At 38.9% G+C, this 21,872-nt stretch overlaps 1 protein-coding gene across 6 annotated transcripts in view; it reads left to right on the forward strand.

The window, feature by feature from the left end:
- COL5A3 (collagen type V alpha 3 chain) overlaps nt 1-21,872 on the forward strand; it is a 137,438-nt gene that overhangs the window by 40,890 nt on the left and 74,676 nt on the right. For all 6 annotated transcript variants that reach the window (XM_087956548.1, XM_087956550.1, XM_087956553.1 and 3 more), the window contains 11 exons: nt 1,272-1,403; nt 4,175-4,360; nt 8,911-8,961; nt 9,725-9,766; nt 11,837-11,899; nt 12,124-12,198; nt 12,838-12,921; nt 15,267-15,323; nt 16,418-16,471; nt 19,934-19,987; nt 20,071-20,124. In XM_087956548.1, coding sequence (XP_087812674.1) covers nt 1,272-1,403; nt 4,175-4,360; nt 8,911-8,961; nt 9,725-9,766; nt 11,837-11,899; nt 12,124-12,198; nt 12,838-12,921; nt 15,267-15,323; nt 16,418-16,471; nt 19,934-19,987; nt 20,071-20,124 — 852 coding nt within the window. The remainder of the gene's footprint in view (nt 1-1,271; nt 1,404-4,174; nt 4,361-8,910; nt 8,962-9,724; nt 9,767-11,836; nt 11,900-12,123; nt 12,199-12,837; nt 12,922-15,266; nt 15,324-16,417; nt 16,472-19,933; nt 19,988-20,070; nt 20,125-21,872) is intronic.

A 21,872-nucleotide genomic window follows, 5' to 3' on the forward strand; every position in this document is an offset into this window, starting at 1 on the left:
TGTCAAAAGGTCTCAGAAGATGATCACATGACCCAGGACACCGCAACCGTCATAAATATGAGTCAGTTGCCGAGTGTCAGAATTTTGATCACATGACCATGGGGATGCTGCAACGGTTGTGTGAAAAACAGTCATTCGTTTTTTCAGTGTCGTTCTAACTTCGATTGTAAATCAAGGATTATCAGTAACCAAAAAGATTATATGATTTCCTGACATAGCATCTCTTTCCCTAGTAACTTTGAGTTTCAAAATTGCCAATCCACAAACCTTATTTCTTTCTTAGAACATCGAGTGATGTTCCTTCTGCAGTTACATATATTCATCAACCCCCCTTTTTTCCCCTTCTAAGTCCATATTCAGGGGAACTTTCCCTATGTGTAGAAGTCACCTGCAATAATGAAATAATACTCTTCCCAAGGTGCTATTTTGTCTTGCCTCAAGATCTGCTGGATGTTCATGGGAACATAACACTTGGAATACATAAATTAGAAGTAGACTTTAAAAGAATGGCTATGAGCTCACATAGATATCAGAAGATAACACTGCAGCAGGGAACACAATTCACTGACCTTCAGGCACACCTGTCCTAGAAAATGACATACCCAGCACATTGATGTCAACAGCCTATACAGTTTACTCACAGATTGTTGATGGGCTGGGACAAGTTGGCAGAAGAAACTCTTTTCCTCGTATAGATTTTGCTATCTCTTTACAGATTTCCAGATAAATGAATGGCACCAAATGTGAATTTTCCTACCAGGTGTTCTAAGTTTTGTAAGTCTCAGAGTGAAAAACTGTACTTAATGTGCTTGAAAGCGCAGCTGCATTTCTGCCTCTTTCCCAATATAGTACAGCCTCTGATCTACTGGAGCTTTTCCCCTTTCTTACCAAACTCCACTCCTAGATCTGCTAGCAAACATGGTTTAACTAGTAGGTGCTGCCAAATGTATTTCAGTGTTTAAACCCTCAAGGAACTTGGCAGGTATGATGCCAGGAGATTTTACACTGAAAGATTAATCTTTTATAATAAGTTCCAAGCACATCTCTTAGGCATGGAGGTATGAAAGGCTATTTCTGCTCTAACCTCAAGGTACTAGATTTTATTGGCCTGAATTTCTCTTATATCGTGACCACTTTAGTTGGCTTTTGGCTGCTGGCATATTTCTAACCCCTAAAGAATTTGTGCAAATCTATGTGCACATTGCTAAATCTATGTTGCCAAATAAGGTATATATTCCTTTAACATCTTATGTCTTCCCACCACCTTCAAGAATGAGATTCCAACAGATATTACTCCAATGAAGGCAGCTACTGAGTTCTGGGGAAAGGATCCTGATGCAGAGCTTGGCATCCTCACTTCTAGCACTATGACAGCCAACTTCAACCTTACACACAATTATGAGGTAAGATAGACATTGTTTCCAAGGCCCCCAGGGTGCTCTTTCATTATCAGAGTCTAAAGAAAGCAGGGAAGGGGTGAAATGTAGTTAGGATAGATATAAAGATGGGAAAGTTTAGGTGCAATGCTTTTTTTTTTTTTGTACTGAAAACTATGTTTTGGTTTTGGAGCCAGCCAAGTCCCCAAAATGTAGTAAACAGGCCTGGAAACAGCTGAAGTTAATTTGATTGAATTTATTTCCCAGTCATGTTTTTAATAATTTAATTCATATGCTTCACTAAAAGTATAATTTGGCATCAAATTTTGAAGGTCTTTAGAGGCTGCTTTGGGGGCCACATGAAGCTCTGGGATGTCAGTTAATTCATCTGTGGTCTGTGGTATGTCAACATTCATGAATGTTACAAAGACTTTAAGGCCATAAGATGTCTTCAGACCATGCATATGGTCTCACTTTCCTAGGACTTTATCACTCCAAAATGCAGAATCCAGAATAACATCTAAAGAATCTCTGTTGCCAATTCTACCTTTAGATACAATGAGGTAGTCCACTCAGATCAGGGAAGGATTTGGATTTGAACTGAATCCCTACCAATTGTATTCCCAAGATACTGCCTATAGCAGTACGTGCAGTGTTTTGTTTGTTTTGGCAGCTTTTCACAATACAATATTAGGCTAAGAGTTTCGCATTTGCAAAAGGGTTGCCTTCTCTAGCACCTTTCCAGAGTCTTCATATGAGGCATCATGATGATAGACAGCCACTCTAAAGAGCTGCCCCAACGTCAATATTTTGCTTTGAATGCTATTTGGAGAAAATGATTGAGAGCTGCAAGTTCTTCAAAATAGTTGGTGTCCCTGAGGAATGGCCAGAGTAAAACCTATGGCAGTCTGCCTTACCAGAAAGCTGCACCCATCCTGAAACCTGATTAATGTGGCTCTTCAGGGCACTCATTTTGACCCATAGCTGACTTTAATGGGAGAAATGGTCAAGAAGGGAGAATGGGAGGAGTGGCAGTAGCAGTCAGTGAAGGATGGAGCTAGCACAATGTATAAAAAAGGCAGTTGGAATAACCCAATAGATGGCAGTTGTTTCTGAGACATCCAAAATCTTCCTATTTGTACTTTAGTTTGGTTGCTTCATTTGTATATAAAGTGAGAATGTGATTTGGGTGTGTTCAGTTGTATCCACTCCTAATAAGAGGTGCCATAGTCCCAGAAAAACTATGCCATATTTTTTACTTAACATTACAATTGTTTTTATTAAAATCTTGGAGATGGACACTATATTGTCTCCAGCCAGTGACATCACCCTCAGGTTCTCCATCCATCATATAGTTTCAATTCTAACCTTTTCATTAAAATCCTCAAAAGAGAGTTTATAATAACCCTTGTTGGACTTGAAAATGCTGAATGGAATATGCTTTTCAGGTCCTCACTGTTGAAAGAGTAACTGGACATATTTTTATTTCAATAGGGATTGCACATAACTAGTAGCAATTTGGTGATTAAATTACTGCTGGGAAAATCCAACTGTATGCCATAGTAATTTCCCATGGGATAATTGTAAGAAACAATGTAGATATTTCTCGGGTACAGTGTAAGTATTACTGTCTGGGATAGAAATCACCAAGCTGCCTTTTCCCTCTCAGTCTGTGGCCAAAACAAAGAATTAAAACAGCAATTTAATTCTTAACCGTTGGAAATGTAAACCTAGTTTAGGACAGAGCAGAAATGGGAAGATAATAGTTTGGGATCTACTGGTTAGATCTTTATATGATTTGAATTTAAGATACTGAACTTTTAATCATTTATCTACAATTCTTCAGAATTATGAAATCTATCCTTGAAATTTACCTGCAATCTCTGAGAGAGACCTTACTAGGTTTTTAAAATTGGATTAAGATTTTAGGTATGATCTGGGTTGTCGCTTAAACAACTTGAGGAATTATTCATAAATATACATTATTTATGAATATACATAAATTTATGAATATATATAAATATACATTACATACAGAAATATGATGAAAACAGGAAAGGAATAAGAAAAAGTAGATTTTTTTGGTACGACTTGGTTTCATTTCTGGGATACAAGGAAAATCTCAAGTTTCTTTAATTAAAACTTCTTTAATTCTATGTGTCTATATTCTTGTTTCAGTCGGTGGATCTTGAGGTTCTAGTAAACAAAGCAACGCAACAATAAATGAAATGATGTAAAATAAAAACAAAGTTCCGCAACCTCTACATTTTGCTATTATCTCTTATAAATTAAAATGGGAATAAAATACTACTTCCCTTATCATTTAACATTACTGTTATGCAAATCCATAACTTTTTCAATTGTACTCCAACTGTTTAATACCTAGCCTTATCAGGGGAAGAAAATCCACTGGATTGAACCTTTGGTTCATGTTCCTCATCCCATCTAATCAGAAGCTATACATAACCATTTCCATAATTTGTTAGATCCCGCCATTATTGGTAATCCGGCAAATATGTACACATATAAACATCCAAAAGTCTGTTGGTGTATTCAGGATAGGAAGATGTATATTAGAGGCTGTATCCCATGCAAAACCATATACCTAGATTCTAGAATATGCATATCTGTGCAGGCCTGAACAGGATTCAATGAACAAAGTTTCTTTTCTTTTAAAGGAAAACATAATGTAATGCTAGGAGAAAGAGTTACATATAGGAAGAGACAAATAGTGTGCAATGTAGTTATCATTAAATATGTCTACTGTACTTCATATCCCCTTTCCTAATCCCCAACAGGACTTTCTTGGAGAAGAGTATTTAATCAATGAAAATAGAGACTTGAATGCCAATGACACTTACAGAGCATTTGATGAGAGACTTGACAATAAAGATTATGAGGACTACTATGACCGACGAGGGGCCAGTGAAGCAGAGCACTATGATCCAGCTGAGCACATTGAAGCCACCATCCTACTTCCTGAGGTAGCAACTCTACCAACATTTCTCTTAAGCAATGAGTAACCATCTGAACACTGCAGAAATAATCTCATTTCATTCAAATAATGCATTCCTTATTTGGAACTAAGCTCAGTTTTACTCAGTGGTGCTTGTTTTTGATTGTATAAGTTCAAAAACATACTGAGGCTTAACCAGTTGGAACGCAAGTATTGCAATTCTAATTAAAAGATAATCTTGCAAACAAGACATACCATTTAAACTCTTTAAGCTTCAGAATAAGAGAGGAAAGGACTAATCTCTCTTTTATTAAAAATACTGATTTGTCTAGTCTTTTGAAAATAATAATAAAATCTTTGAGCCAACTTAACACTCTTCCGATTGCTAGAGCAAATAGAATCTTAGCATTCCTGCACATAAATTGCTCCTGATTTGCACTCCCTCATAAGCTCCCTTCTGTTGTTTCATTGTTAGGTCATGACCCTCAGTTGCATTGATTGTTGTGGGTCAAGACCCAAAGTCTCATCTGAAATCCATGAGAAGATGGAATAACAAAAGGTGGTAGTTCATCAGCGGAGCTACAATGTGATTATAATCTGCCTCTCGTATAACCCATCTGCATAATCACGCTGTCTTCCCCCCTCCTCATCCCAGTTTAAATTCCACATCAGTCTAGTCCATCTGTGCATCTGATGAAGTGAGGGACAGCTCATGAAATCTTATGCAATTGAATAAGATGTGTTATTCGGAAAAGGAGCTCCCAGGCTCCTGATTTTCATCATCAACATTGTGAGTCCATTAAAGAAGCTAAATCCACTTTCAGTCATGCTTCCATTGCACATCAGATTGGGTTTGTTAATTCCATATACTGTATGTATGTATGTATGTATGTATGTATGTATGTATGTATGTATGTATGGTATTCAGCTTTGTTCGGGTATTTTCCCACGTCATTATAGTTGTGCTTTTAAAGCTGTAGCAACGTTTCGGCAGAATTTCATCTGCCATCATCAGGCTTCTGTATACAGATTCTGTATGAGATTCTGTATGAGATTCTGCCAAAACATTGCTACAACTTTAAAAGCACAACTATAATGACGTGGGAAAATACCCAAACAAAGCTGAATACCATACATAGTAACCTAAAAACTTAAGAATATGAATATATATATATATATATATATATATATATATATATATATATATATATATATATATATATATATATATATATATATATATATATATGTTTTCTGAGTTCTCGGTATTTGTATGTGGATCTTTGGTTATTCGGTTCTATCCCGCGTAAGATTCAAAGTATCTAGGCAACGTTTCGGCGAGGTCCCACTCGCCATCTTCAGGCTGGTGCTTTGGCTTAGTGCCAGTGCAAGCAGTGTGTGACCGGAGCTGCCATCTCTCTCTATATACAAGTGGTGGGGGATGGTGTCTGGGCTGGTTGCTGTGCTGCAGCCTCTTGATTGGTTGATGGAGTTGATGTTGGTATAATGGGCTGTGTAATGGCCTTTTGTTGTGGAGATATCCTGGATCTTGTGCTGTCATCTCCTGGGTCGTTAGCCTCTTGTGTTTTAACGGCTTGGGTAATGGGTTGTGTGATGGGCTTGTGAGTTCTTTTGTTGTGGTATCCTGGGTCTTGCGTTGTAATCTCCTGGGTCGTTTGTGTTTTGATCTCTTTTCCATTAGCCTCCTGTGTAGTAACAGCTTGGGTAATGGGTTGTGTGATGACCTTGTGAGATTTATTGCTGTGGTATCCTTGGTCTTGTGCTGTGATATCCTGGGTCATTTGCTGTGTTGTGACTTCTTGAGTTCTTGAGGTGTAATTTCTTGAGTTTTCTGATGTGATGTCCTGAGCAGGTGGCTGTGATGTAGCATTTTGGGTTTTTAATATGGCTTTGAGTTTGGGGTCTGGGTCTGTGTTCGTTTGGCTTCGAGTTCGTGGTCGTGCCACATCTTCATGGTGGGGTCAGTTCGCTTCATGTATGGTTCAGAGGAGTTTGAAGTGGGTAGTGATGCAGCTGCAGTGCGGCTTCTGGTCTGTGGTCGTGTCTCATCTTCTGTGTGGGTGTGAGTCTGATTTTTACGTGGAAGTGTGGTGGTGGCAGAAACCCCAACCAAAATCCAAGACAGAGAACAAGAGAACGGCAAAGCCCTCCTCCCATATATAAAAGGCACTACAGACAAAATCAGCAAGATCCTCCAAAAACACAACATTAAAACAGCATTCTGCACAAACAGAAAAATATCCACCATCCTAAGAAACCCTAAAGACAAAATCGAGTTAGAAAACCAAGGAGTATATGAAATCCCTGCACTGCCTGCCTCACCACATACATTGGACAAACTAACAGAAGAATAAGTGCACGCGTTGAAGAACATAAGAACTCAATCAAAAAAGAAGAACCAACCTCTTCCCTGGTCCAACACCTCAAAGCCACAGGACATGAGATTGACCTTAAAAATACCAGAACTATCGCCAAAACTGAACACCACAGCAGCAGAATAATCAGAGAAGCCATAGAGATAGAAAAACGCCCACACAGCATGAATAAAAGAGATGACACCTCCCGCTTACCAGCCATTTGGAAACCCGCCCTCATGAACAGACGAGTACCCAACATGATAAATGACACCAGACCCACACCCATGAGGGCCACACAAGATGCCACCACCACACTTCCACGTAAAAATCAGACTCACACCCACACAGAAGATGAGACACGACCACAGACCAGAAGCCGCACTGCAGCTGCATCACTACCCACTTCAAACTCCTCTGAACCATACATGAAGCGAACTGACCCCCACCATGAAGATGTGGCACGACCACGAACTCGAAGCCAAACGAACACAGACCCAGACCCCAAACTCAAAGCCATATTAAAAACCCAAAATGCTACATCACAGCCACCTGCTCAGGACATCACATCAGAAAACTCAAGAAATTACACCTCAAGAACTCAAGAAGTCACAACACAGCAAATGACCCAGGATATCACAGCACAAGACCAAGGATACCACAGCAATAAATCTCACAAGGTCATCACACAACCCATTACCCAAGCTGTTACTACACAGGAGGCTAATGGAAAAGAGATCAAAACACAAACGACCCAGGAGATTACAACGCAAGACCCAGGATACCACAACAAAAGAACTCACAAGCCCATCACACAACCCATTACCCAAGCCGTTAAAACACAAGAGGCTAACGACCCAGGAGATGACAGCACAAGATCCAGGATATCTCCACAACAAAAGGCCATTACACAGCCCATTATACCAACATCAACTCCATCAACCAATCAAGAGGCTGCAGCACAGCCAACCAGCCCAGCACACCATCCCCCACCACTTGTATATAGAGAGATGGCAGCTCCGGTCACACACTGCTTGCACTGGCACTAAGCCGAAAGCACCAGCCTGAAGATGGCGAGTGGGACCTCGCCGAAACGTTGCCTAGATACTTTGAATCTTACGCGGGATAGAACCCGAATAACCAAAGATCCATATATATATATATACACACATACATACACACACATACATACATACATACATACCCACACACAACCACAATCTCTCTTTATATTAAAAAAACCCTCACAAATATATTTTAATGAGTAGAATGGAGATGAGGTGTGTTGGTGCCCAAGTCATACGTTCAGTTGTCTCTCATGTCCAAAATGCTCCAAACATGTCAAACTATTTCCCAAGGAACATTACAGATAATTTTAAAAAGAGAATGTTATGTGTCTAAAGAGAAGAAATTCTAAAAACTGGACTCTGCTGTTTCTCAGAAGGATACGTCTATCTCCACCTAGATATTTGCCAAGTTTTTTATTTGGGACTTAGGAGCACTGAAACTCCAATGACATTAATCATAGATATTTATGAATGTCTTGTTGCCCCTATGCCTCACCCACTCTTTTCCCAATGGCTAATTGCCACCAGGCTGGGATGGAAACTTGGCATTTAAACCAAGATTGATTTGCCCTTTGCTGAGTCTTCTGACTCAGTCCAGAACCTGCTGTGCATTACATATTCCCATGGTGCATTATTTCTCATGGCAAGGATTTCTGTTCCACCTTCTGGGCTAAGAAATTGCTTTTTGAGTAACATCAAACATTTCTCAAATTTGTTTCCAATGTCTGGAGATGTTAAGTCATTTATTTGCTCCTATTTCACTCATCATGCATTAAATCTGGAGAAGTGTGGGGTAGCTCACTTTACAGGAGAGGTCACTGGAAACCACTTTCTATCTAAGCAACAGCTAGCCTTCAGTGCCAATTCTCACAACCAATCAACTCAGAAAAATCCCACACTTCTTTCTAACAACTCACATAGTCCAGAATCAAATCCACTTTCATTTAAGGTACAGTAACTTGTTTCATTTGAATAGTAGATGGCATAAGATTTGTGGCTCAGTAAATCAGATTGAAGAAACAGTCATCTTGAATATCTTCTCTACTTTAGGGGTCATCTCCATCTACAATGCAGATTCTCACATTATCATAATTACTGGTCCTCATGGTGGTTATTTATTCTCTTTGTGCCTATAGCAGCAACCAAATCTGAAGGGACAGAAAGGGGAGGCAGCGGTCATCGAACCTGTGAGTAAGATATGTTTTCTGTTCTGGCTTTGCCAAAATCCATCAGCCTGGTTGGAGACTTAATTTCAGCACAAAGTGGCGGCTTGGGGTTTGTGGTCAGTTCCATCTTGATTCTTGGAAGGATAAATATCCAAAACTCTAGTGGCTTCTATACAGTTGAGAGATACTAGGAATATACTCTGGAAATTTGAGATAGAGCAATTGGGTCTTGGATGAGGACAAAAATCTTGCATACAAGTCCAAAAACAAACACTTACAAATATATGAGAGTGGGAAATCTATCCCTTTATTGCATTCACAGAGTGGTTTCTGGATCTTAGCTGAATGTTTTGTATGCTTTATTAGTGGCTGTGATATGCTGGGTTTTTCCTCTGATAAGTATAGATCACAATATAGTTTTCCCTTCTGAGGATAGTTAGCATAATTGGGCCCCAGAATCACAGGCATATATCATGATAACATCTCATGGGTACAGAAGATCTAATTATGCAACAATTAGCTATTTCTTTTTTATACATTCAACAAGCTTGTTACTTGTGCAGAGCATTCAACCATAAGCATGTAAGTGGTTTATTCCTCAGGTATTAAAGAATCATTAGCATTTCTCTTATCCTTCTTGCAAGCGTGTGAACTTATTTCAGTGCTTAGAGGCAATTAAATTCACATCAAATAACTTTGTGAATATTCACAGGCCACAAAGTCACCCTTTCCATTCAGAACCAGTTCAAGATTGTTAAATCTTTCTCCTTTCTTGCTGTTGCAGGGTATGGTTTTTGAAGGGCCAGCTGGATATCGGGGTCCACAGGTGAGAGACATAATAAGTATGGTGAAATCAGTTTTCCCAATCACTTTAAAGCTGTTGAGGTGGTCACCTCCTTCCTGGTTCCTGGTTTCCCCCCCCCCCCTTTCTGGGCAGGGAAAGATGATTTGCAACAGCACAATCCAGGTTGGTGCCATTATAAACAGGATTGGGAATAGACCTATCTCCATGTCTTTCTGCTCCTTTTTCTGCCTTCTCCCCTGCATGTCCTTAGATGGGAGAAGCAAAATCGCAGGAAGGTCTTGAGAGGGTTGATTGCCCCTTCTCTGTAGAATTTTGTCTCAATCATAGATGTTTGAAAATACATTTAATATACGAGAAACCTGCTTGCAGGGCATGGGATAAGTAGTTTAAGTCCCAAACACAAACAGGGAGCTTGCAGGCAAAAAGATAAATTTAAACTTCGTATAGCATGATTACTCCCATGAACATGACCCACTGAAGTGTGCAATTCGTGCATGATCATTGATTTGCCCCAAAACTCCCAGTATATTTCATGGGAATGTGAATATCTCTGCGATTCCACCCACCCCAATATTTTAGCACGAAAGTAACAGTACAGTGGAATCTCTGGTCACAAACACTTCTGACCACTATCAAATTGGGTTCTGACCAAAAACCACAACATTTTTAATCGGGTCATGATTCAAAAATCAGGCGGCGATCAAACACAGCTGTAGCCTATTCCCTTTCTGCGCCGATTTCCCCTTCCATGCCATTTTTTTGTAGGCGCATGTGCAGACGGTCTTGCTTCCAGTCACGACCAAATTGGATTGCGACCGAAGTTACAGAACAAATTATAGTCATGACTGGAGGTTCTACTCTACTCTGTTTTCTTTTGCCAGGCAGTTGCAAGAAAAATATATATTAAAGAACAGGGTATCTCTGAACATTAGATACCAACTTCTTATTTTATTTTATTATAGCCATTGTTTACAAGATAATAACTGAACTGATACAGTTGAGCACTAAAGTTGTTAGATATAACAACACTGTGAACACTTAATTGAAACCTTCATTTCAGCAGCCTCATGATGGAGGGAAAAATTATGAGAAGCTGGGTTTTTTTTTTATCAAGTCTATCAAGGATCATCCAGTATTCTTCTGATCATTGATCTTTTAACTTACTTCCCCAATATGCCTTCCTATAACCAATTATCAACTTCTATCTGTCCCTCCATTTAAACTCATTACAGGTAGTCCTTGACTTACAACCACAATTGAGCCCAAAATTTCTGTTGCTAAGTGAGACATTTGTTAAGTGAGTTTTGCTCCATTTTATGACATTTCTCTCTACAGCTAAGTGAACCACTGCAATTGATTTGTTACTATCTGTTGAGTGAATCTGGCTACTCCATTGACTTTGCTTGCCAGAAAGTCACAAAAGGGAATCACATCACCTTGGGACACTGCAAGTGTCATAAATATGAACCAGTTGCCAAACATCTGAATTTTGATTACATGACCATGGGGATGCTGAATAGGTCATAACTGTGAAAAATAGTCATGTCCCTTTTTTCCGTACTGTTGTAACTTTGAAAGGTCACTCAACGAACTGTTGTTAATCAAGGACTACCTGTAGAAGGAAGTAAGCAAACAGAAATACCTGTTTGATAAGATGGAGAAAAAAAGCCTTGAATTTGAGGAATTAGAATGTCTTCAATAAGGACCTGTTAATGTTTTTTGCTTATTGATAGACCTTATAAAACATGCCATATGTTTCTGACAGTTTAGTCAAGAAGTACAGAGTTTTACAAAAAGTATAATCCAAGTACATCTGCAGAAGGAGACTAATGATTGATGTTAGTATCTAGGTGTATTATGCGGTCTTTTCCTGTTACTCATAGGGAGGAAAAGGAAACTATGCATAATTTTTAAACTTCATTGTCTGCAGCCTGATTTTTGGAACAGTCAGACATAAAGTTGTTGCTGTAGATACATTTGATCCAATGCTTGGTTTGGATATTACTGTGTCATGATGTTTCTATTTTAAAAGAAGAATTATCTGTGAGATTTTCTTCATTTATCTTAATTTTCTGCTGTATCGTTTCCCAGGGAGAGATGGGTCCAATAGGATCACCAGGGCCACCGGGATTTCCAGGAGATCCTGGCGAGCGGGTAAGGAAATCTCTATGTGGTTCAAAGGAATGATAGTCTCTTCGATATTTCCCCCTGGCGATTTTTCATCTTCTCTGAAAATGGTGGGTGTGGGGAATAAGGAATTGCCGGCATGCGCCCTTTCTGTGTATCTCTTTGACAAGCCTCAGCTTGATATTGCTTTCTTTTAGTCCAACGATTCTCAAAAATGACTGACAGAAGTATCTTAACTCACTTTTGCACAGGGACCACCAGGCCTCCCAGGCCTTCCAGGAGCTGATGGGCTACGTGGACCTCCTGGGACAATGATCATGTTGCCAGTAGGTGATGCAGGGAAATGGATCAGTTTAAGAATGTGAGATATACTGGCAGGAAATAACGTCATCCTGTCCCTTTGAGAAGCAGATTGAGTGATTTTCAGTTTTAGTGAATTTTTGATGTAAAACAAGAATCCTTTCTGAGTTTCCAGGGGCATTATTTTGAGTATATTCCAGCTGCAAAAATGTGTTGACATTGATTATAAAATAAGATCCCAGATGATAGGTTAGGTAAGAAACGGGTCAAGAAGAACTCACCTTTATGTGAACGAGTATCCAGGAGGGAAGCTTTTTTTTTTTTAATATGGAAAGGATTTTGATATGGAAAGTTTAAGGACTGAGGAGCTAAGTTCATATATACAACTCATCCCTCTCTAAGAACAGGAAAGTTGATAACCTTTAAAACCAGAATGTTTTGAGTTTTCTACAGTTGAACCCATTTTCTACCCTCCTGGCACCAAATAAACATCAATATTTCAATTACTAAATGTGGGTGATGCTTTCACTTAAAGATGCTAGATATGAAGATTTGCTTTTTTTGGTAGGAGTGTCAGTGATGGCATATTGCCATCTGGTTTATCTAGCAATAACCTCAATTCCATTGCTCTCTTTCTTGAATTTGTGTTACCAATCTATTTCCAGTTCCAGTTTCGTGGTGATTTACTTAAAGGACCTTCAGTATCTTTCCAGGAGGCCCAGGCTCAGGCTATTTTACAGCAAGCCAAGGTAAGCATTGTGAGCAAATGTATGAATATATGTGCATATGTTAAGCTTCTTTATCTTAAATCTTGATTTCTCTAAGTAGTCAACTTGTTTTGCTCCAGCACTTAACACTTCTGCCTCTCTCTCCTTCCTCTTCCCCTCCCTCCCTTTCTCTCATTTTTTATTTCTGTTCTGGTTAATGTTCTATATGTTTTTTTCAAATCCTTAATGCCATCCAGAGTATTGAGATATTTGACCTTGGAAATGTGAATTATGGGTGAATAAATTGAAATAATAATACTGCAGGTTTCAAGTGATTTCTAAATCATGTCGCTCATCGTAGAATGTCAGCTAATCAAATTACTCAAATCACTATTCATCTACCATTAAATCACAGTCTCCCAATTCCCTCAGTGAGGTTATGTTTGCTTCAGCAAGTCATGGTCATAAAACAGAGCCAGCTTGGCTTTCTGCTTGAGACACCAGGCTAAAAACTGGGAGACTATGAATTTTACTCCCAGCTTTGGCACAAAGCCAGCTGAGTAACTTTGGATACTCTCAGGAAGGAGGCGATGACAAACCACTTCTGAAATCTTGCCAAGAAAACAGCAGGAACATGTCCAAACTGGCTTAAAGCAAACAAACAAACAATAAACAATTAAACTTAGTTAACTGTGGGTTTAGCAGAGTTTCCCAAAGATTCTGCATTTCTTTGCACTTAAATTAATCTGATTATCCATTTTAAACAGTCTTAGAAGAGAGCAAACAAACTTGAAAGAGAGGAATCATAGAGCAGTGGTCGCCAACCAGTGGGGCAGAGACCACTGGTGGTCCATGAGAAAATTTTGGTGGTCCGCAGAGAAATGCCACCCCCAAAGCACTCCCCCCCCCAGAGCAGTTAATCAAGGCTGCATGGGAACACAAGGTTGCACCGCCCACATAGCCTGTGGGAACATAAGGCTTGCATCCCTTGCATTGAGAACAACACGAGGTAGTGAGGGGAGTGGGGAGTGGGGAAAGGAGGGGAATTTGCTGCACTTGCCCCACGTGCCTGGCCTGGCCACCGGGCTGCTTCTTTCGCTTCTTTCTTCTTCTGCTTTTAGCTGCACACAAGGAAAGCAGAAAAAGTCTTTCTTTCTCACCCCCAAACTCCGCCAGAAATTAGTTTTTGGGACCCTGCAAGGCATCCTGCTCCAAGAGGCTGCATTGGCGCAACAAGTCTCACAAAGACTCATTTCTGGCAGAGTTTGGGGGAGAGAAAGAAAGACTTCTGCTGCTTCTGCTGGTTTCCTTGCATGAAGCCAAAAGTCTCTCTCTCTCCACCGCCCCGAGAACAGAGCTGGAGATGGTATCCTGTAGTGGAGCTGGAGATGGTATGCAAATAAAGAATGATTGATCGGTAGGAAAATGGGGTGGGCAATTTTCCTGCAGAGTTTTTTTTTGGGATTTTCCCAGGGTCTCTGGTCCGTGGGATTTAAAATTATGAGTTTGGTCCCTGAGGTCCAAAAGGTTGGTGACCCCTGTCATAGAGGGTTAGCATCCTCTATATAAAGCAAGAACCTAAAACAGCACCCACAAAAAAATGAGCCTCTCTAGGAACTCCTGTTTTCTGATCATTTGACACTTTTGAAATGGGAAATAACAGTCCTCCCCTCCCTTAGAAGATATAAAACTTCAGGAAGTGAGTCCAGCCAACTTTAAAGTGGCAATAGTCCTTCTCCATTTGATCATGATATCTATGTTGCCAGTTGTCATTCATGACAGTCTATGTTTACCTCAGGGTACAACAATTATGTTACCTGTGTGTCATGCAAACCCATTCTAACTAAAGGTTTCCCATATAGATTATTCACATTCTGTTTAAAGGAATAGCTTAGTAAGTCAGACTTAAACAGATACCGTACAGAACAGAAACAAAATATTCACCCATCCCAATGGAGAAGTGATTAGATTGATTTAAGATTTTTTTTTAAATGGTCCTAAATTAAATCTGCACCTGGGTTGAGAGATCATTTGAAGAGCAGAAGATCTTTTCAATAATTTAGGTTAATGATGTAGTCATGCCCTACAATAAGACGAATAGCATGCCTTTTCTCATTGATTTGAATCAGATAGAAATTGGCTTAGTCAAAGCCAAGCAAAACCAAAATAATTTCAGAGCCCAGTTTGTCCACTTCTCTGCATATAGTGGTACAAAGAGAAGAAAGAAGATGAATGAAATCACTGCTACCCAAACATTACTTTTTCTCCCATTTTCACCCATACCTCAGACAGCATCTTCTTTCCCCTTCTTGCTTACAATTACTCAATGGACTTCTTCCCAGCTCCTTTTGATATACTACAACTCATCATTTTCTTTCTCTACTCAGCTTTCCATGAAAGGGCCTCCTGGCCCAATGGGACTCACGGGAAGGCCAGGACCACTAGTGAGTAAATGTTCAAAGCTAACCCATCAATTGAGAGTAATAGGAATTTTTAAAGGAAAGTTTTGAGTTTCATACTCATCTCTGTGCTGTGAATCATGGTTAGCTTATTATTGTCTATGTATTGTATTTGGACTGAAATGAAATATTATTTAGCATATAATAGATTTCATAGGGAAAAAAAACACAATGTGACCCACGAGCATTTTTCTTTCATAGACATTGAAAAGAACTTTCATTTCTTGAAATTGTCTAAACTTATTTGTGGGCCAAGCTACAAACAATCTTATCAATATCATATCTGTGATTGTACAAAAATTCAGGGACTGAAGAATGGAATGTCTCAGAAAACTCCAAAATATTTTATTTCCTCTCCAGACCATGAAGTCTCAGGATCATGACATTCTGGGGAGAGTTTGGCAATTTCCAGAAATTCTGTCCCCCTTTGGATCATGCTATACCTTCCTAAAATAGCATGTCCCAGGGAAGAATTTGTATGTCTGGAAGGAGAAATTATTGAGTTTTCTGAAACATATTGTTCCTGAATTGCTACATGTTGTGTATTTCTATATTGCCCTGAGGTATGGGATTTTTCCCACACACAGAGAAGGGGGGAGAAAATCATACTGGGGTATAATTTCCCTCTATACTACATTGCTGCTGATATCAGATGATAGCATTTCTCTGCTTTCTATATTTATACAGAAAATAAATTAGCTTGGGCAAATGTGAAGCTACCACTGATAAGAGTTGATCTCATCTTTAGTTTTTATTTCCTGCTCCAGACTATTCCCCCAAATTTACTTTAGGCTGTGAAACCACAACTCCCCACATTTTATTGATGAATAAGTGTAGAAGAGTGTGCAAACAATATCACAACATGCATCAGTTTCTGTTAGAAGAGAAACTAATATTTTCAGGGGAAGAATGCCTGAATTTTCCCTCACATGTATTACTTTGCTGATATTATTTTTAGAATTAACAGATAGAATAGTTCTTCTGTTCCATCAAATCCTGGATGTATTCACTGTGGTTGGATTGTTCATCTTTGGAATATTCTGGAAGAAATTAATCTGTTTTTAATATGATTTCTACAGGGTCTACCAGGAAAATCAGGACAAAAAGGGGATTCGGGTGATTCCGGACCCCAGGTTGGTTGCTGAAGATGGACAGGAGGGGCTTGGGCTGTGCTGGTAGGGAATTCTGGGAGTGGAAATCTAACACCTCTGGAGGACACAAGGTTGGTAAAGTGTGAAGTATAAAAATGCCAGGCTGATGTCCAGTCTCTTTTCCATTCAGGTTTTCTTATTCTTTTCTCCCTTTGTGCCTTCGAGTCAGTTTTGACTGCTATTGACTGCCTGGATTAATCCCTGCAGTTTTCTTGCCAAAATATTATCAATGGCTTGCCATTGCTTTCTTCTTCAATGAATGATTCAAGGTCAACAAGCTGAGTTTGTGCCCAAGGTGGGACAAGAACTCAATCTCCTGTTTCTAGCCTGGTATTTAACCGTTACACCAGAGGCGGGGAACTATGGCCCTTTTATGAATTGTGGACTTCAATTCCCAGAATTCCTGAGGTCAGGAATTCTGGGAATTGAAGTCCACAAGTCATAAAAGGGCCATAGTGTCCCACCCTCGCATTACATCAAAGTGGCTCTCCTTCATTATTCTTGCACTTGTTTATCTCTTGCCCATTTTACAGTTTTGTACCATATATATATCTTTCACATTATAATTTCTCCAGCCTGATAGATTTACTTTGCCTTATTATATTGTACTGTTCCTTATTGAACTGCATAAAAATGCAATCTGAATATGAAATAAGCAGTTTTGCAATATAGATAATAATTCATCCCTTCCCCCAAATTTGGAAGGTGCACTGTAGCCATTTTAAGCATGCTGATCTTTTCTCCTGGCACGCTCAAATGAGAAGGCTTTTAGGTTATCCTTAGCAGACAGAATTCTGGAATTGGTAGCAAAATAAGTTAATGAGTCTTTTTTCCATTGATTTCTTTTTTTCTTCCCTCCCCTCATCATAAGCATTTGCTTCAAACCATAAAGACTCTTTTTCCATCTCCAACAATCAGTTGTATTATCATTTTTTAGACCTAAAGGTTTCTTTAAATATATAGTGTGTTGCAAAGGTGCATGCAGATAAGCTGACTCTACATCCAAATGATTTACAATGTATTTCTCCTTAGCTGCCTACACTAATGCTGTCCTTAATGTAGTAGCCTTCAGACTAGTGCAATCACCTCATCATAGTCATTTGCTGTCTGATTGAACCCTTGTGCTACTAACCTGGCTTTATGGGTAACGTCCCATCCACACCTGTCTTCAGTTTATAAATCCATTTACATCCTATGGCATGTTTACCTGGTGGTAACTTAACGTTTTCGTATACCTCCAGTCTTTTTAATGATTCCAGTTCCTTATCCATTGCTTTCTGCCAAGCAGCCTGATCTTTAGCAGGATACAGTTTTAGTTCACTATAGTTACTTGGAACTGTATTCACTTGGCATACAACACTAGCCTGATATCTATCAGGTGGTCATGTTACTCGGGTTGAACATCTTGGTAATACAGGGCTAACTGGTGGACTCACCTGTGCCACCTGCTCCTGTTCTTCTACCTCCTCCTGTGCTTGTTCTCCTACTTCCTCCTCTTCTTCATTTTTAATGGCTGTTCGTGGTTTACTGATTTTATCTTTAGGGACTATTTGGGTGTCAATAATAATATCATTACTGGATTCCTGTTCCAGTTTATCCCACCCAACGTGCTCAAGAAATTTTGCACTAGCACTACAATAAACATGAGCTGTGCCTTGATTTTCTCTTTGGTAGTGAAAATGATGTGATTTGATTTTCATGTACACCAGACTATTGCAAGGCTTTTGTATTTTACTAATTTTAAAAAGAACTTTCCTTTTTTTAATTTGCTTTTGTATATATTTCTGGTCTCTTATCTATTTTTCTCTCTGATTAGATGGAAATTTTCTCTTTTGTTTCTACTTATTCTCTATCATGGGAAATATTATCTTAATTTTTCCTGTGGACATTTTGTTATCAACTTCTTTTGTCCATAGGAATTGCTTATGTTTTATTGTGAAAGTCCAGCTACAGTATAAAAGAAATTTAGATGATATTAAAAATGGAAGCAACAATAAAACCATATCAACTTAATCTCCAAGCCTTCTTGGAAGCTTTTGAAAAAAATGCTTTTCAATTTACAAGCTCTGAGTGAAAATATAGATAAAATGTTTAATGATTTAACAACAGTCATAAATCAACCTAAGGATGATATTCAGATACAACTAATACCAGCTAAATTAGACTTCCAATTGGATGGATTAGAAGTCAATTTGTTGTTGACAGAACTGAAGGAGAAAGAGCTTTGTTTGAGAATTGCAGGTCTGGTGGAGAAGGCTGAAAGGGGTATGGATTTAAAAGGGTTAGAGATGGCAATATGGATCAGGGATGAACTGGACTTTCTTAGGAAAACTGTTGGAGACCATGGAATAGACTTAGTATATTCAGTCAGAAGACAACAGTTAAAGAGATGTTGTGGCTCAACTGCCTAAAAAAACTTCTGAACAACAAGTGCTGCGGAAATACAACAGAAAACTATGACTTTGGGGAATGTGATGGAATTGTTGGTAAATATCCCAGTTATAATTTAAGGGAAAAAACGTTTATTATTAAGAATCAGTCAAAGATGGAGACATATTAGAGATTAGAGATGATGATTGCGTGGTCTATGGAAGTTTAGAAGCCATAGTGGACTTTCTGCATGAGAAATACAATAATAGATTGTTAACGGAGGACTTTGACTGATTCCAACACCACCACCCCGCCCAGTAAATAGATGGTAGGTCAAATTAGTTGGGCAACTATTGCTATAGAAGTTTATAGATTGTAGTCCTGTTTTGCAAACTATTGTTGAAATACATTTATCAATATTAAATTAGGGGGGCAATATACATGTATGTTTTTTATGAACATTTTTGGTCTTATTTAGTTTTTGCTTTGTTTTTTTTTTGTTTTTTTTTTTGAAATTTGTATTTTAACTTTGGAAATAAAGTTAAAATTTATAGTTAAAAAAAGATGCTGCATTCTGGATCAGTAACTGTTCTTGGATCTTAACATAGCAGTAACAATAGCACTTAGACTTATATACCACTCCATACAGCAGCCACTCTTTATATATATCACTCTTAAAAGCAATCTCTTACAGTGTCAGAATATTTCCCCCAACAATCTGGGTCTTCCTTTTACTAATTTTGGAAGGATATAAGGCTGAGTCAACCTCAAGTCCATCAGGATTGAACTCCAATCTGTGGGCAGAGTTAGCCTACAGTGCTGCATTCTAACCACTCCACCACCAAACTGCCTTACAACTTTCTTCTTATCAGTAGGCTAGGACATATGTAAGATGTCCTTTCTGATAAATCTTATATTGATGTTAATGTAAAATATATATTGCCAGTAATGGCCAAAACTTCAAGATGAGATTTAAGTCAAGGAAGACCATTTTCCCAATGGAGGTAAATTTTAATCTAAGAACAAATACATAGAGCAACGGTTGGTCTCATTTTTTTTCAATTCTCATTACAGGGTCCCCCTGGGATACAGGGACCAATTGGACCCCCAGGGAAAATTGGCAAGAGGGTAAGCATAAGATACACGGATGGGTACCAATCTGTAGGAATGCCCCCTTTTCTCACTCTTTTTCTCCTTTTCATTTTTTTAAGGGTCGTTCAGGAGCTGATGGCGGCAGAGGACTCCCAGGAGAAACAGGACCCAAGGTTATCTAAACCTTAATTGTAGGGTAGAATGCACACAAAGGAGGGGAAGAGAGCTTTGAGATTCTCACTCCCATGGTGGTTTGGTCTTCCCTGCAATAGCAACACAATAGTGGGATGCAAATAGAGCTGAATCAAATGTTGTTTCCGCTTTCATGTTGAATTTGGCACATTCAGGAGAAATTTTAATCCATGCGGCATGCATGCCACGTGAAAATCCAACTTTTTCCCACTCGTATTTTGTGACTGTGGTCTTGGAACCCATTCAGAACTCAGAGGAACTCATGCGGAGAATTAAGAGAAGTCCCACTGAATCTGAAGTAGGCCCATCTAAGCCATCTAGTTTCCGATATTTGGCCAGCCAGGCATTCCACAGGTACAGAAACAGGGTAGGAAACCATAATCTTTCCCCGTTGTTGGTTCCTAGGATCTGGTATTCAAATATATAATTCCTCCCCAAACACAAATAATGTTTGAACTAGCTCATTGGCAACACATCTCCTTCACTGCCAAAGCCTTCAAAGGTAAGAATATAGAAAATTGCACAATTTGCCAACCTAACTTTCAATTTGTCAGAAGCTGTCCTGGATTTTGGTCTCAGGATACAGGAGCCTGAAACTGGAGCTTTTTGCATATTCGTGTGTGATTTATCATTAAGTCATCAAATTCTCCTGTGTAGCCTTAAACATAAAGGAGTGAATGTAGAGAATTCATTGTGTGTGAGTTTTGTGTGCACAACTTCCTCTGAGCAATCATTAAGTACTGGGATAAAAGAATCAAAAGCCTTGGAAAATATAAATGTTTTTAGTATTTATCAACTTGAAATTTCATATAGAAGTTGTAAGGCCAAACTGCACATAACCATAACCTATTTCTGAAGGCGACGTGTACCGCCCATATATATTGACACACATACACACGCACAGAAAGAAAAACAGAGAGAGGGAGGGAGGGAAAGAGAGAGAGAGATACACACACATGAATACTTTAGTATGTGGAATAAGATGACTTCAAACTTTTGTCCCTTTCATACCCATAATGCTTTCAATTTTCATTGCTCAAAAGGAAAAATGCAGAGGCCTATTCTTCCCTTCTCCCATCAGATCTTGTAAAAGCAGATCGATTATAATCTTTACAATGACAGGGATTAGAACTCTGTAGTATTCCATAAATGCTACAACTGAGCATCCTTTATGATTGTCCCTATAGAATGGGGTCAGTGGAAGTTATAGTTCAACAACATCTGCAGAGTCTCACTGCTGAGAAAGTAAATCAATACTATATTTAATTTCCTGCATATTGCAAAAAAGGGAAATGGGAGTGAAGCTTATGTAGTTCATCTGAATTGAAAGGCAAACCACAGAATTCCTGAATCTTATTTGTCTCAGCTGTTAGCCTCCAAGACATACATAGTCACAAAAATAGCAAATCCTCACCTCCGGTTTACAATCCAACAAATTTAAACCTCTTTTTGAATTTTCAAGTTTTGCTTCCTTCTAAATTCTGAAGCGCCAATGTTACCTATCAAAACATGGCAAATTGATCATCAAGACAACATTTTCCTCCCCTTCCTGTGCCCCATCATTCTGTGCACCTATTTTGGGGGTATAATTTAAAATGTATGTTCTTTAAAAATGTGTTTATTTTGTAGGATTACACTAAGGACAAAGAGCATTGTTGCAGTAAAATTAGGCATGCAAAACTATCTATCTCCTAGCCAAAAAACTGGTCTATTCTTGTCAATTCAGTAC

This window comes from Notechis scutatus, chromosome 2 (assembly GCF_049901735.1).
Source record: "Notechis scutatus isolate UNSWTSFEM ecotype Mainland chromosome 2, rNotScu1.2, whole genome shotgun sequence".
Classification (NCBI taxonomy): Eukaryota; Metazoa; Chordata; class Lepidosauria; order Squamata; family Elapidae; genus Notechis; species Notechis scutatus.